This window comes from Rutidosis leptorrhynchoides, chromosome 4 (assembly GCF_046630445.1).
Source record: "Rutidosis leptorrhynchoides isolate AG116_Rl617_1_P2 chromosome 4, CSIRO_AGI_Rlap_v1, whole genome shotgun sequence".
NCBI lineage: Eukaryota > Viridiplantae > Streptophyta > Magnoliopsida > Asterales > Asteraceae > Rutidosis > Rutidosis leptorrhynchoides.
In genome coordinates, this window is record NC_092336.1 from 546,074,464 (window position 1) to 546,092,279 (window position 17,816).

The following is a 17,816-nucleotide window of genomic DNA, read 5'->3' on the forward strand; positions in this document are numbered from 1 at the left end:
GAGATACAGATTCAGTTTATGTTTGTTTTTTATATTTATATATACTCGGTACAATGTAAAAATTAATTAATAATATAATATTGAAATGATCGATGGAATCACGAGTTTATTTAAATGAAACAGTTAATTGATATTTTTAGATATTAAGCGAATGTAAATACTAAAGTCATTTAGTTTAATGAACCGTGAATCAAAGATTTCGACTAAGAAACTTGTCGCTCTTTTTAAAAACATATTGATATTGATATACTTAATTTAGTCAGAATAAATGAACTACATTTATTATTCCACTACCTCTCTTTCAATTTTCATCACAATTACTATTTTTCTTGTTATAAAAGCCTACATTACAACATTTTATTAAGACATGCATTTCGCATACATATGTAAAGTAATTAATCCCGTAAAAATAACTTATATTTGAATATTAATAATAATATAATATAATAATTATAATTATAATTATGATTATAATTATAATTATAATAATATAATTTTCTTTAAAATGAGTATTTATAGTATTATTAGTAATAACAAATGTCTCTTGAATTTTTTTAAAAATTAAAATACAATTATTATATGAAGATTGTACAATATGCTTCAAAGTTTGTACATATGTTCATGGGTTGTTTTGTGAAAGATTGTACAATTTGTTTTAAAGTTTGTACATATGATTATGGAGGTGTTCCAGTATAAGGGTATACATAATGCTTCAAATATTGTACATATGGTTATGGGTGTGTTTCACCATAAAGTTATACATAATGCTTCAAATATTGTACATATGGTCATGAGATATTTTATTATAAGATTGTACATAATGCTTCATATATTATACAATTAACATGTTAATATTTTTATTAAATTAAATTAATTAGTTTAATAACATCATCATTGGGGCATAGAATTTTTGTATTTATTTTTGAATTTTTTTAAGCTTGAATAATTCTTATTTGTGATATTTGTTATGATATTAAAATGTCAAAAGTGGTGGATGACAATTTTCACAAGAATCCAATATTTAGGAGACGAAATTGAATGAAGATCTCATGCTAGATTTTATACAGTAAATCTTAAGTATTATAAATATGCAACTGATGAATGTATATGAGATGTGAGTACCAAAAATACAATATACTCCATTACTCCTTATTTTCTCTCTTTCTCTCATTCTTATTATAACAATAGAAGTATCCAAATAATAGGTTACTAAAGGTAATTATAAATAAAATTATAACACGTTATCAGCACGAAGTGCTCCGTATAATCAAGGTTTATCTAAGCAAGTAAGTCACTAATCAAGGTAAGAAATTCTTTAACGATATCTTCTATTATTTATTAGTAAGGTAAATATTATTATAATCATAAGTAAAATTATATTTCTGCAATCTAACTCTTATTAACTTCACTAACATTTATATTTATGTTATTTAAATTATATATGGTCGGTTATACCGACTGAATTATATTTCTGTAATCTAACTCTTATTAACTTCACTAACATTTATATTTATGTTATTTAAGTTATATATGGTCGGTTATACCACCTGAATTATATTTCTGTAATCTAACTCTTATTAACTTCACTAACATTTATATTTATGTTATCTAACATTTATGATTACTTATGCAATTAATCATTATTTATTTCATGCATACTAATGTTTATTCTTAAATTTATTATTTATGCATAATATGTTTATTCTCTTAATCTTCGTATTTATACTAAACGTATTTATACTAAATGTATTTATAGTAATCGTATTTATACTAATAAAATTCTTTTATTAAAATTATTATTAATACAACGAGTACATAACAGTCGTTAACGTCAACTAATGACGTTACAACGGTCATATATACATAACGGTTATTAACGTCAACTGACGACGTTACAACGACTATATTTTTCAAATATAAAATAAACATCTCCGTTTTCACATTTTCACAAATCAATCTTCATTTTCTCATATTACCACTCTCAAAAAGTTTTTTGTAAAGATGATTCACACAAGGATGATTTTTCCTATTGTATTGGTCATACTAACTATCATCATTGTTGCTAATATACCACCGGGTGAACCTATATTCTATCCTGCTCTTGTGGTTTTATCATTTGTAATCATGCCACTATTCTGTTGTTTGCTACTTATGAATTTAAAACGATTCTAATTTCATTTTATTATTTGTCTATGAATAGAAGTTGATTATGATTATGATTTATGTTGTTCATCTTTTGATAATAGAAAATGTCGAATTTGAAAAGGTTTAAATTTGCTCCTTTAGAATCAAGTGGAAACAACTACTTAATATGGGTTATGAATGTAGAAAAACATCTCGAATCAATCGGTATTTTAGAAACCCTGAATGAAAATAACAATTGTTCCGAACAAGAGAAAGCAATAGCAAGTATTTTTCTTAGCAAACATATTGACGAGTCCTTAGAATCTACATATTATATGATCGAAGATCCAAGTGTATTATGGAAAATACTCAAATATAGATACGATATTAATTATCAAGAAATAACGGTGATCCATGAAAGAATAAAATTGAAGATATTAGTAGACGCTCTTATAAGAATCCTGGAGATTCTTATTAATGATCTGCTAACGTGGATCATCAGTCTAGTATTTCTTGAATACATGAACATCTTGTTTAGCTCTACAAATAAGTCCCAAAAGAAAAGAAAACGAGAGTGAATCTGTTGAAAAATCTTTATTAAATAAACCCCGAGCTACCTTGAGACGTGAATAATTTGAATTATCTAAGATGCCTAGCTTGTTATGTATCACTCATAAATAAATGGTTTTAGACCATAACACATATGTTTATTAAGTGTTATCTTTTATGTACTTCAGATTGTAACTTGTTTGCATGTAATATAATTTGATTATCTTGCTGAAATATAACTCATTATTTGCTTATCTTATTTGAAGTTTTAGTATGAATCCTACTGAAATACAACATCAATTAAATGGTAAAGACATATGTATTGCAGATAGTGGTAACATACACACTATGATCAAATCTAAGAAATATTTCATTGATTTAAATCAAATGAAGGAATTATAAATACTATATCAGGTCTTGCAAACTTGATATAAGGAACAGAAAAGGCAAAAAATTCATATTACCAAATGATACGAATTTTCTGATAAACAATGCCTTGTTTTCTCCCAAATCAAAGAGAAATTTGTTAAGTTTCTCTGATATATATCATAATGGATATGATTATCAGTGAATGATAACCGAAAATGAGAAATATCTATGTAGCACCGAAAAGCGCAGCGCATATGATTAAAAGCGCATATGATAAAAAGTGCATATGATGAAAAGCGCATATGATGAAAAGCACAGCGCATATGATTAAAAAGTGCATATGATGAAAAGCGCATATGATGAAAAGCGCAGTGCATATGATTAAAAGCGCATATGATGAAAAGTGCATATGATAAAAAGCACAGCGCATATGATTAAAAGCGCATATGGTGAAAAGGATATATGATGAAAAGCGCATATGGTGGTTAATGAAAAAGCACATATGGTGATTAATGAAAAGTACATATGGTGATTAATGAAAAGAATATTGAGAAAGAATCACCAATGTTTCTTGAAAGAATTCAAGGTTATATATATGGACTAATTCATCTATCTTGTGGACCATTTTGATATTTCATGGTTCTAATAGACGCATCTAGCGGATGGTCTCATGTTTTTGTATTATCAAGCCATAATATGGCATTTGCCAAGTTTCTTGCACAAATTATTAAATTGAGAACACATTATTCTGATTACACCATTAAAAGGATGAGACTTGATAATGCTGGTGAGTTAACATCTCAAGCATTTAATAATTATTATATGTCTACAGGGATTGTTGTTGAACATTCAGTTGCTCATGTGCATACACAAAATTGGTTAAGCTAAATCAATAGATAAACGCTTGCAGCTAATAACTAGACAATTGGTAATGAGTACAAAACTCTCAATATTTATTTGGGGACATGTAAATTTACATGATGCGATATTAATTCGCATTAAACCAAGTGCAAGTCATAAATATTCTCCATTACCAACTTAATTTTGGTCGAGAGCCAAATATTTTCCAACTTAGAACATTTGGTTGTGCAGTGTATTTTTTAATTGTCCCACCAAAACAAATGGTTCCTCAAAGAATGATTGAAATATATGAAACATCTTCAATCATAGATATATTGAATCTATGACGGGTGATGTTTTTACATCACGTTTTTGCTGATTGTCATTTTAATGAAAAATTGTTCCCTAGATTAGAGGGAGAAATGAAAAAAAAAATGATGTTTCATGATGTGAACATCAATTAAGGTATCTTGATATACTCGCACAAAAGAATGCGAAACAAAAATTCAAAAAACTAATGCATATGCAATAACTTGCGAATAAATTGCCCGATGCATTTACAGATGCAAAAAGAGTGACTAAATCATATATATCAGCAGTAAATGCTCTAGCAAGAATTGAAATTTCAAAAGCTGGCAATAATGTCACTCATGAGTCTTTTGTCACGTCTGAAACGTGGAAGACAAATTAGTTTCAAAGATAAAAAAATCCTCGAAAAGGAAAATCAGCTGATAATGAGGTAAAAAAAAGGGTGTTCAAGAAGAACCACAAATCAATATTCCTTCTGCAGAGGATATTGACGATGTAAATACATAATTTGCAATAAATTATCCAATATTATGGAACTGAAATAAAATGACAAATATTGATTTTTCATATAATCTTACAATGACATCATGAGTAAAGATGATAATCTGGAACCAAAATCTGTCATTGCATATCAAAATATACATGATTGGACTCAATGGAAAGGAGCAATACGAGCTGAATTAGAATCGCTCAATAAAAGAAAAGTTTTCGGATCAATCGTTATCACTTTTAAAGATGTGAAACGTAGGAGATAAAAAATGAATTTTTTATCCGAAAAAGAAATGAGAAAAAATAAAGTTACAAGATAAAGCTAGACTTGTAACTCAAGATTTCTCTCAAAGACCATGAATGGATTATGTGGAAAACTTATTCTCATGTTATGGATGCAATTACTTTTAGATACTTAATCAGCCTAACAGTTTCTGAAAAAATTAGAAATGCATCTCATGGATGTTACTACTACTTATTTAAATGAATCACTTGATAGTGATATATACATGAATATCCATGAAGGGTTTAAGGTATCAGAAGCATCTAATGCAAAACTCAAAGAAATGTATTCCATTGAATCACAAAGATTTTTATATGGGTTGATACAATAGTATAACTGGTTAAGTGATTACTTAATAAGAAAAAGGGTATACAAATAATCTTATTTGAACATGTGTTCTTATTAAGAAAACAATGTCCAGATATGTGATTGTAAGTTGTTTATGTCAATGATCATAACATCATATGAATAAATAAAGAGATCTATGAAATCATTCAACTTCTAAAAAAAATTAAATGAAAGATCTTGAAAAAAAAAATAAGTATTGCCTTGGATTGCAAATTGAGCATATGCCTAATGATTTACTTGTACATCAAACAACTTATACCGAAAAGATTTTAAAACATTTTTAAAGACAAAACCATTGGTTGATATATCACTCAATATTGACACTGATCCATTTCATCCCCGTGAAGATCATAAAGATCTTTACGGATCAGAAGTTCTATATCTTAGTGCAATTGGGGTTATTATGTATTTTACAAATTGTATAAGACCTGACATTTCTTTTGCAGTTAGTTGACAAGGTTCAACTCAACCCCTACAAAATACATTGAAATGGGATCAAGCAGATATTTTGATACCCTTGAGGAACTGCTGATTTAAAATTATTTTCTAACGCTTCAAAACAAGATTTGGTTGATTATGTATATGCAAGTCATTCATCAAATCCTCATAAAGATAAATCTCAAACTCGGTATGTATTCCTAAACGGAGGTACCATAAAATCATGGCGTTCTTAAAACAAACACTTGTTGTAACATCATCAAATCATGACGAAGTGATTGCATTATATGAAACTACTCGAAAATGTGTTTGGTTGGGATCAATGACACAAATCATTATTGATTCTTGTGGACTAGAACGCTATAAAAGACCAACAACTATCTTTACCAACAACTATATATGAAGATAATGCAGCTTGCATAATACAAATGAAAGAAGAGTATCAAAAGTGACAGAACAAAATATAAATGCTGATGAGGCGCCAAAGCCATAGACGGTCTAAACGGTCATAAGTTTGATGGAAAAGAATGGTATGTTGGTAAGGCTCAGAAAAAAAAACTGAAAGGGAATAGGAATTGAAACAAGGGTTTGAGCAAACCATGAAGGAGACTATAGACAAACCACAGGGGCTAAACTTGTACATAAAAGGTTTAGATGATACAGTTTCAGATGAAAACCTCAGATTCTTCTCATATACTCAATATCTCGTAAAATACAACCAGATTAAAATGAGATACGTTCAATCAACAACTCTGCTGATCTTTATACCAAAGCACTGTCAACTACTATTTTCAGAACACACGTTCACAATATTGGCATGAGGCAAGTTCAAAAGATGTGACGACTCAGCGATGTCTACTAGAGGGGGAGTCAACTCTATACTGCACTCTTTTTCCCTTAGCTAAAGTTTTTCCCACTGGATTTTCTTTAGCAAGGTTTTTAACAAGGCAGTACTAGTTGCTATATAATAAAATTGTCATCTAAGGGGGAGTGTTATGATATTAAAATGTCAAAAGTGGTGGATGACAATTTTCACAAGAATCCAATATTTAGGAGACAAAATTGAATGAAGATCTCGTGCTAGATTTTATACAGTAAATCTTAAGTATTATAAATATGCAACTGATGAATGTAAATGAGATGTGAGTACCAAAAATATAATATACTCCATTACTCCTTATTTTCTCTCTTTCTCTCATTCTTATTATAACAATAGAAGTATCCAAATAATAGGTTACAAAAGGTAATTATAAATAAAATTATAACAATATTATCATTTTAAAGATTTATATAATTATGTGATACTATAGATACGATGATAAAAGATATATTTTCTCTTTATAGGATTAATTAAAATAATCAAGTTTGTTTTTTGTTTTATATATAAATAATAAATAATAATTGAGTTTGTATAAGTTAAAATTCAAATCAAAATCAATTATTGAAATTTCAAATCAAAATTTGATTTGAAGGTGACAATTATGACATTATAATATAAATTAATTACTGGAAATTATATTTATTAACTCATTTATAATTCAGTATTCAATCTTTTTGTAAAAGATAACATGATGATTATGATTTCTTTTTATATATACATATATATATATATATATATATATATATATATATATATATATATATATATATATATATATATATATATATATATATATACATGCGTATAATATTTATAATATAATAAATGATTAATATTTCAAAATTATTTATATAATATAATATAATATAATATAAGATGATAATTATAATAATAATAATAATAATAATAACAATAATTTATATGTATATGTAGAAAGCAATAATAAAAATTAATAATAGTTATTATTAATTAATAACAGTAATAATAATAGTAATTAAATGATAATTATAATAAAAATTAGTATAAATCTTATCTTAATTTTATCTTAAATCTAGAAAAGAAATTCATGAAGAATTTGATTCAAATTAAAGTTAAAGTTCATATTTATTTTAAATGAATTTTACTATCGACAACTCAAACTATAGTTAAGACGCCTTAAAAAATTTATACATGGCATTTGCTTATTAGTGGTGGTTGCATAACTATACAAGGGGTTTGAACATTTTAACAATAGTCCTTAGAGCTATCGTAACGAAAAAAATTATATTATATAACCCTTTTCAATTTGAATTTATATTTATATTATTTAATTTTAATAAATAAATATAAATAATATTGTGTTAGAGAGAATGCGGGCAAAATTTTTCTGGGGTTCTAATGTTCATAATCGAAAGATCTATTGGATCGGTTGGGATCAGTCTCGTGCGGGTTATGATAAGGGTGGTTTAAATATCGGGAGTTTACGTGCCTTTAACATTGCGTTTCTATGCAAGTGGATTTGGAGGTTAAAGAAGTACCCGAATTCAATTTGGGCGAGAATGGTAAAAGCTATACACGGTGAGTCTGCAGGCGCCGATGGTACTACACTTATGATTAGAGGTACGTGGTCGAATATTGTTGATTCATTTTATAAAAGTACTCGTAACAGGTTATTGCCGGCTAATGTTTTGCGGGCAAAAATTGGTGATGGTCATTCGTTTCGATTTTGGCATGACAATTGGTTGGGTAACGGGTTACTGAAGGATAGATTCCGACGTCTTTATCATCTAGATTCGAATAAATATTGCTCTGTTGCGGACTGTGTGTCGAATGGTGATTGGTCATGGTCTTGGCGTCGGTCAGACATTGGGGCACCAAACACCCTATTATTACATAGTATGGTAACTGAAATCGGAACTTTTCAGGTGTCTAATGGTTCAGATTCTTGGTTGTGGTCTTTGGGTTTAGATGGAGAGTATTATGTTGCTAATACGCGGAACTATATTGACGATGCTATTTTGCCCACCAGTGAACCATTTACTAGGTGGCTCAAATGTATCCCAAGGAAGATTAATGTTTTCATTTGGAGAGTTGCTATAGATAGGTTACCAACAAGTCAAAATATTATAAGAAAAAGTATAGATATTGATCAAACAGGTTGTGTTTCATGTGATTGTGGTACATAAACTTTAAACCACGTCATATTTGAATTTCAGTTGGCGAAAGACTTGTGGAGATGTTTACGAGTTTGGGTCGACATCACTTTGTCGGAGTTTAACGAATGGTCAGAATGGATCGATTGGTTCGACAACTGGAGAGAAAGAATGATTGTGAAGGATAGATTATTTGCTATTGTCGCTTCACTGGTTTGGCATATACGGAGATTTAGAAACAGTGTGATATTTCAAACTCAGCCCATGAAGAAAAAATTATTATTTGATTCCATTTGTTTTAATTCTTTCGTTTGGTATAGTAGTTGAAGTAATAAGGATGTAAGTTGGAACTCTTGGCTAATTAAGCCGTTGTAATATTTTTTGGGCTTGTCCTAGCTTCTTGCTAGGTAGGTCTTTTTTTTTTATATAAAGTTTGAAGTTGTTCAAAAAAAAAAATGTGTTACACTAAGTTTATTACGTCTATTTATTTATAATAATTTAATGTAAGGTATGTGTGTATAATATATAATACTTGAAGATAAATATAATTAATAAATGTTATTTAAAGAAAAGTTCTAACTTCACTAAATACATCTTATTGTATTTGTATGTATTATGGAATTATGGGAATAAATCGTTAAACGGACTCATATTATAAATTGTAAATAAAATAAATATTCTAAGAAGTCGTTGTATTTTATTAGCTTCTGGCTTGCCTCTTTCTAATTTATATATTTGCTTTTTTCAAAAAAGAATAAGAAAAATAAATTCTATCCTTTGCACATGAATGATGTTTTGTTTCTGTTAAAAAGGCCATAAAGGAAACAACGTATTTGAAAATAACCTATTTGTGAATCTAGACTTGAATTTGAGAAATATGAATAAACTAAATCACCAAACTTACTTGAGTGCAAGACCAAGCCATCTCGATCTAAGAGTCAATGGCTAAGAGCCTAAGAGGATGGAAAAAAAGTCCAATTTTATTGAAAAGTTAAGTTATAATGTAGCTCCAAGTCCATAACTATTCTTTTTAGAAGACAAGTTGTTGGCATCGAATACTCTTATGTGCCACGCACGCACGCGCTTTCGAGCAGGAAACCGAACCGTATTACAGGGATCCGAACCTTATACCATCCCGAGGGGCAGGCGGTCGGACCTGAGTCCTGAATACGGATCGGTAAAACCTTTCCCGGGATAATTCGGCTTTCAGGAAATAATTCTCACAGATATTTTTAAGGGGAGGGACTCGAACTTGAGACCTCCCCAACCTCATCCCAATGCACAAGTGCAAAGGGGTGAACCACTGACCCACAAGTCCATAACTACTAAATTTAAATTTATAGATGGTGGAGCCAAAGCTTTAACCGTGTGAATGAATATCAAGTTGATAAAAAGTTACTCCATCCGTCCAAAAAAACATGTTTGACTATTTGTTTACTTTATGATATAGTAATGAATTGTCTAATTTATCTTACATTTAATGTAGTTATAAAATAAACCATGGGGTTGGTGGTGGCATCGTAAGACCCTGGCCTTCCAATGTAGAGGTCAGGGGTTCGATTCCTGCAATTCACAAAGTTATTCTCTCTAATGGTCATATGTAACACCCCATTTTTCCTTTGGCATGTTGCTTTGGTCGACGTACGAAGTCCAAAGGTGCGTATTCGATCTTTATTGTGTTTGACTTTAGCCACGTTTGTTTAATCTAGTCATAAAACAAAAAGGGCATGAAAACCAAAAATTACGGGCGCAATTTATAGTCTTACGGCCGCAACTTTTGAGCAGGGTGACATGTTTCTGAAAACAGCCAAGTTACGACCACAATATTAGGGATTACGTCCGCAATATTGGTGCTGGCAGGTTACGAATTTAACCTTAAATTTGGGGTTTTAAGGGGCTAAATGGTCTTTTCACTTAGGGAACGGTTTGTAGACCACAAATGCAGATCCAACCTTATCTCTATCTCATTTTTCACCCACACAAACACTCTCTTCAAACCCTAGTGAGAGAAACTGATTTTAGAGAGAGAGAGAGAGAGAGAGAGAGAGCTCGATTTGGAGAAGAAAAAGGTCGATTCGGGTGAAAGCTCAAGTGTTAAAGTTGTTCATCTCGTTCTTGGCTACGTTTTGGTAGTGTTGGTAAGTCTCCACTCCGAATTTCATCTTTATGATTTGATATTCAAGTTAGGGTTTTGAGTTTGTAAATTGTGAAACCCATTTAGATGATGAATTGGGTTAATGGTGACTAGTTACTTTGATACTTGGCGAGTTTTGGGTTAGTTGACGTTTTGGCCATGATTAGGCTTTGATTTTGGGTGTAATCACTTAGTTTAGTGATTTTAGAAGTATTGGAACCCATTTAGATGCATTTGGTTGACTAATTTTGAGATGTGTCAAAATTAGGGTTTATGTGTCAAATTGGGCAAGATAAGTGTTTAACACTTATGATTGGATTTGATTGGCGTTATTGGAACCATTATCACTCTAGTTAGTGATTATTGGTAAGTTTGGGCATGGATTGTGTTTGAAAGTACAATTGGGTCGAAATTGCACTAGGGGTCAATATGGGTTGGTTTGTAATCCACCCTAATGGTGTTGTTTGTTATGTGATAAATGGAATAGGTGCTTTCCATTGGCAATTGTGGATTTTGGTGTTGCATCCATCAAGATTTCAAGGTGAGTGTCAATATACTATGTGCATATTTATGTATACGATGAGTGCGGGTTGGGTGAAGTGATCCTCGGCTATAGAGCTCACTTCACATATAGGTGGATTTGATGGACTTGTGTAATAGGTCCAATTGGCACGGTTGTGCGTTTTGGTTGCCCACATTTGGCGAGGTGCACACTTCGTGTGTACGTTATCACATGGGCTTGTGATGTGGATTTATATAACCCCGACGGTGAAGGGTTGGTATTGAGTTGCGGTTGAGTAACCCCGACGATGTGGATTTATATAATCCTGGAACTGTGGGTTTTGATTTGGGAGGTGAATCACGTATGGTGCGGATTCACGATGAAGCGTGTAGATTTGGTCATATTATTGAGGTAGTGGTCACGTGTGGTGCGGATTCACTAAGGCTCGTGTAGTTTCGGCTAAAATGTCCCATTCATATTTATTATAAACGTTTCATATTAATTGATTTCGTTGCGAGGTTTTGACCTCTACATGAGACGTTTTTCAAAGACTGCATTCATTTTTAAAACAACCATAACCTTTATTTTATCAATAAAGGTTTTAAAAATATTACGTAGATTATCAAATAATGATAATCTAAAATATACTGTTTATACACGACCATTACATGATGGTTTACAATAGAAATATATTACATCGACATATGTTTCTTGAATGCAGTTTTTACACAATATCATACAAACATGGACTCTACATCTTGTCCTTATTTTAGTATGCAACAGCGGAAGCTCTTAGTATTCATCTGAGAATAAACATGCTTTAAACGTCAACAAAAATGTTGGTGAGTTATAGGTTTAACCTATATATATCAAATCATAACAATAGACCACAAGACTTCATATTTCAATACACATCCCATACATAGAGATAAAAATCATTCATATGGTGAACACCTGGTAACCGACATTAACAAGATGCATATATAAGAATATCCCCATCATTCCGGGACACCCTTCGGATATGATATAAATTTCGAAGTACTAAAGCATCCGGTACTTTGGATGAGGTTTGTTAGGCCCAATAGATCTATCTTTAGGATTCGCGTCAATTAGGGTGTCTGTTCCCTAATTCTTAGATTACCAGACTTAATAAAAAGGGGCATATTCGATTTCGATAATTCAACCATAGAATATAGTTTCACGTACTTGTGTCTATTTTCTAAATCATTTATAAAACCTGCATGTATTCTCATCCCAAAAATATTAGATTTTAAAAGTGGGACTATAACTCACTTTCACAGATATTTCCTTCCTCAAAAATAAGACTTGGCCACGGATCGATTCACGAACCTATACAAATATGTACATATATATCAAAGTATGATCAAAATATAATTACAACCATTTTTATTATGTTTTAAAGATTTGAGTGTATTAAGTCAGCTGTCCTCGTTAGTAACTGATAATGCTAAAAACAAACATATATTTCATAGCATTATTCCTCAAGAAAGACAAGCTTTTAGTTGCAATTGTTCTATTTAAAAGTGATATTCGTTTAAATAATAAAAGGTGAAGACAAAAGACAGATTCGACGAATTGAAGACGCAAACGACCAAAAAGCTCAAAAGTACAAAATACAATCAAAGAGGTTCCAATTATTGATAAGAAATGTCTCGAAATTACAAGAGTACAAGATTCAAAACGCAAAGTACAAGATATTAAATTGTACTCAAGGACGTTCGAAAATCCGGAACTGGGACCAGAGTTAACTCTCAACGCTCGACGCAACGGACTAAAAATTACAAGTCAACTATGCACATAAATATAATATAATATTTAAATAATTCTTATAATTATTTATATATTATATAAATAATAAAAATCGTCGGCAAGAAAGACTCCAAAGTTTGTGAGCTGTAATTTCAAACTCCGCGACTCGCGGAGTTTGAAGGCAAAAAATGCCGCGAGTCGCGGAGTATACCTGAACTCAAATCCCTATAAAGCCAACCGAATTCTGATCATTTTTATCATCCTTTTTCTTCTTCTCTCATAATACGTAAATATTTATATTTATATTTATATTTTAATTTTAATTTTAATTTTAATCCTAATAATAAGGGTATGTTAGCGAATATTGTAAGGGTGTAAGTCAAAATTCTGTCCGTGTAACGCTACGCTATTTTTAATCATTGTAAGTTATGTTCAACCTTTTTAATTTAATTTCTCGTAGCTAAGTTATTATTATGTTTATTTAATCCGAAGTAATCATGATGTTGGGCTAATTACTAAAATTGGGTAATTGGGCTTTGTACCATAATTGGGGTTTGGACAAAAGAACGACACTTGTGGAAATTAGACTATGGGCTATTAATGGGCTTTATATTTGTTTAACTAAATGATAGTTTGTTAATGTTAATATAAAGATTTACAATTGGGCGTCCCTATAAATTACCATATACACTCGATCGGACACGATGGGCGAGGTATTTATATGTACGAATAATCGTTCATTTAACCGGACACGGGAATGGATTAATAGCCACTAGAATAATTAAAACAGGGGTGAAATTATGTACAAGGACACTTGGTATAATTGATAACAAAATATTAAAACCTTGGGTTACACTCAGTCGACATCCTGGTGTAATTATTAAACAAAGTATTAAAATCTTGTTACAGTTTAAGTCCCCAATTAGTTGGAATATTTAACTTCGGGTATAAGGATAATTTGACGAGGACACTCGCACTTTATATTTATGACTGATGGACTGTTATGGACAAAAACCAGACGGACATATTAAATAATCCAGGACAAAGGACAATTAACCCATGGGCATAAAACTAAAATTAACACGTCAAACATCATGATTACGGAAGTTTAAATAAGCATAATTCTTTTATTTCATATTTAATTTCCTTTATTTTATATTTAATTGCACTTCTAATTATCGCATTTTTATTGTTATTGTATTTAATTGCACTTTTAATTATCGTAATTTTTAATTATCGTAAGTTTATTTTATCGCACTTTTATTATTCACAATTTCATTATCGTTATTTACTTTACGCTTTAAATTAAGTCTTGTATTTATTTATTATTTTACATTTGGTTTTAACTGCGACTAAAGTTTTAAAATCGACAAACCGGTCATTAAACGGTAAAAACTCCCCTTTATAATAATAATATTACTTATATATATATTTGTATTTTTATAAAAGTAAACTAATATAGCGTTAAGCTTTGTTTAAAGATTTCCCTGTGGAACGAACCGGACTTACTAAAAACTACACTACTGTACGATTAGGTACACTGCCTATAAGTGTTGTAGCAAGGTTTAAGTATATCCATTCTATAAATAAATAAATATCTTGTGTAAAATTGTATCGTATTTAATAGTATTTTCCTGCTAAAATTAATAGTATTTCCTAGTACACCTCGCAAACATCCGTAACCTACAACTAGTTGTCCACAGTTAGATGTACATAAATAAATCGATATATATTATCTTGAATCAATCCACGACCCAGTGTATACACGTCTCAGGCTAAATCACAACTCAAAGTATATATATTTTTGGAATCAACCTCAACCCTGTATAGCTAACTCCAACATTACTGCATATAGAGTGTCTATGGTTGTTCCAAATAATATATATACATGTGTAATGACCAGGAATTTTCTGACCAAATTATACTTATGAGATTAATATTTACATAAATTAAACCATACCAACATGATAAGCAATCCAAATTGTTGAGACTTGTGTTTTTGAAAAGAGTTTTACACAACGTTTGACCGTCCAATATGACCGATGATATCACGAACTATATAACATACGATAATTATACGTTTGTGTATATATATGTATTTATATATATTTAACATGATCTAAGGATGGTTTAACATCTCATTGTGTACTAATGACAATGAGTTATAAGTATATTTTGAAACTACTAACTTAAGTTTTCAAAACGATAACTATACGTAACATTCTTTGATATATATACTTATAATATATAACGTTTATACATGTATCGTATATATAATGTATTTAATCACTTTTTAAGAACTTAAATACATAAAACAATATAAGTATATTCACAAAAGATAGCAAAATTTGAATTCTCGTTCCGTTTCCTCAAGATTTCTATACGTATATCTAGGGTATATGTACCCGTATCATACCCAGCTTCTATACGTATTTACTATTGGTATATACACATCAAATCAACATCCTAATCAACATTATTACTGCCCTAGATATGAGGTAACTAGAATTTGTCAAGTAGTATGAGTTATTAGTAAGAAAACAAAATTAGGAATCCTTTTCTTTCTTTATAAACTAAAAACGTTTTTATAAATGAACACTATTTCTTCACTCCATTTTCTCATACCTACACCCTCATTTCTCTCTCAAAATACTCCTAACTTCATACTTGATCATCTCCAAGCATTTTCCCCATCATTTAGCTTCAATTACAAGCCTTAAACACCATAAGAAAACTCTTTCAAGAACATATCAAAATAACCACCCATTTGAAGAAGTTTACTTCTAACCTTTTGATCTAACTCCACCACTCTTTGATTCCAATATTATTTCTTATCTTTTACAGTAACTTTGTCCAAGTAACTTGAGGTAGTAACCTTGTTCATAATCTTATTCAATTCATATTCATATAGCTATCTTATTTTGTGGTATAAAATTTTAACAACAAGAACATAGTTTGAATGATTTCAAACTTGTTCGCAAACTAAATAGATCCTTCTAACTTGACTTTTAAAACACTTCAAGACCTTTAATATATCATAATGATATGCTAACCTAATAAGATATAACTTGGTTTTACAAAGAACATCTTAAAAACTGAATCTACGTCGTCGGAGTGCAACCGGGGGCTGTTTTGGGTTGGATAATTAAAAACCATCTTGAACTTTGAATTGGAAGTTCATGTTCTGGAAAAATGATATTTCTTATGAATATGTTAACACATAAAAATTTCATGGTTTAACTCAAAGTGTAAGTATTTTTAGAAAAATGATCATTAAATGTTGTTTTTATGATGGAAAATGATCACTTTCATAAGTTTCACCAAAGTTTGACCTATAACCTATGATTTTGAATACAAACTAAGGTATTTTCAGTTCATATTCTTAATATTTGACTCGATCCAAGGAAGTATCAAGTTGAACCAACAAAAACGGAGTTGTAATGAAGAAACTACGACTAAAACAAGATTGGGTATCCGAAGCTAGTTTAGCTACGAAAATATTTGGAGAAAAAGTAAATTAATCATATCTTTTCTAATTAATATGATATTTTATATATAATTACTTATGATTTGATTTTATATATTTCAGGACCACCCGTAAACAACACGAGAAGATTAATCATAAGACCTCATGATTGTACGCAACACGTCATTTGACAACACGGTACTTTATGTACGCAACACGTCATTTGACAACATGGTACCATGGGTCGAGATTAATTCTGATCAATACCAATATGATGGGGTCTTTATTTATTTTATTTAAATAACTATTTGTGGACCACTAACATCGGACTGCTAACTACGGACTAAGAAAATATTAAAAGTGTATATATATATATATATATATATATATATATATATATATATATATATATGTAACGATTACTTAAAAAGAAAATATGTTGATATATTATATATATGGTTAGGTTCGTGATATCTATCGGAGACCAAGTCGAATTAAATACCTTCAAGGCAAAATTGAGTTTCATTTGCTCCCTTTTTAATTGCTTTTGCAATATATATTTTTGGGCTGAGAATACATGCGCTGCTTTTATAAATGTTTACAAAATAGACACAAGTACTTAAAAATATATTCTACGTTGAGTTGTACCACTGGCATATTTCCCTGTAGCTTGGTAACTACTATTTACATGGGTATTGTAAACGCGAATCCTGTTGATAGATCTATCGGGCCTGACAACCCCAACCGGACTGGACGACCAGTATTCAACGGTTGCACAGTACTTCGTTTTGGTGACTACACTTGGTACGGTGTAGTGAGATTTCATAATAAAGGGAATATGCGACGTTGATTAAATGTTAAGTATGGTTACCAAGTGCTCAACCACTTAGAATGCTTTACATACACTTGCGATTGTATTATGTTTATGATTATGAAATCTTGTGGTCTATTAACATATTGAAATGGTTGTATGATAAACCTATGAACTCACCAACCTTTTGGTTGACACTTTAAAGCATGTTTATTCTCAGGTACGAATTAAGTCTTCTGCTGTGCATTTGCTCAATATAAGGACATTACTTGGAGCCGATCATCGCAATGGGACCAAATGTTGATGACTTCGTCCAGGTGGATTAGGACGGGTCCTTTCAACATGGGTCAATATGATATGTCAAAACATTTG

General features: G+C 30.4%; 1 protein-coding gene across 1 annotated transcript; it reads left to right on the plus strand.

Moving 5' to 3' along the window:
• Positions 1-7,978: 7,978 nt before the first annotated feature.
• Positions 7,979-8,936, plus strand: LOC139842667 (uncharacterized). Its single transcript, XM_071832785.1, has 2 exons — positions 7,979-8,712; positions 8,825-8,936. The coding sequence occupies exons 1-2, from the start codon at positions 7,979-7,981 to the stop codon at positions 8,934-8,936; spliced, it is 846 nt and encodes a 281-aa protein (XP_071688886.1).
• The last annotated feature ends 8,880 nt before the right edge of the window (positions 8,937-17,816 follow it).

What these genes read in the sequence shown, in the direction of transcription:
- LOC139842667 (XM_071832785.1), top strand. Translation starts at nt 7,979, where the DNA reads ATGCGGGCAAAATTTTTCTGGGGTTCTAATGTTCATAATCGAAAGATC. An exon ending in TGGAGAGTTGCTATAGATAG is followed by an intron (nt 8,713 to 8,824) that starts GTTACCAACAAG and finishes TTTGAATTTCAG; the next exon opens with TTGGCGAAAGACTTGTGGAG.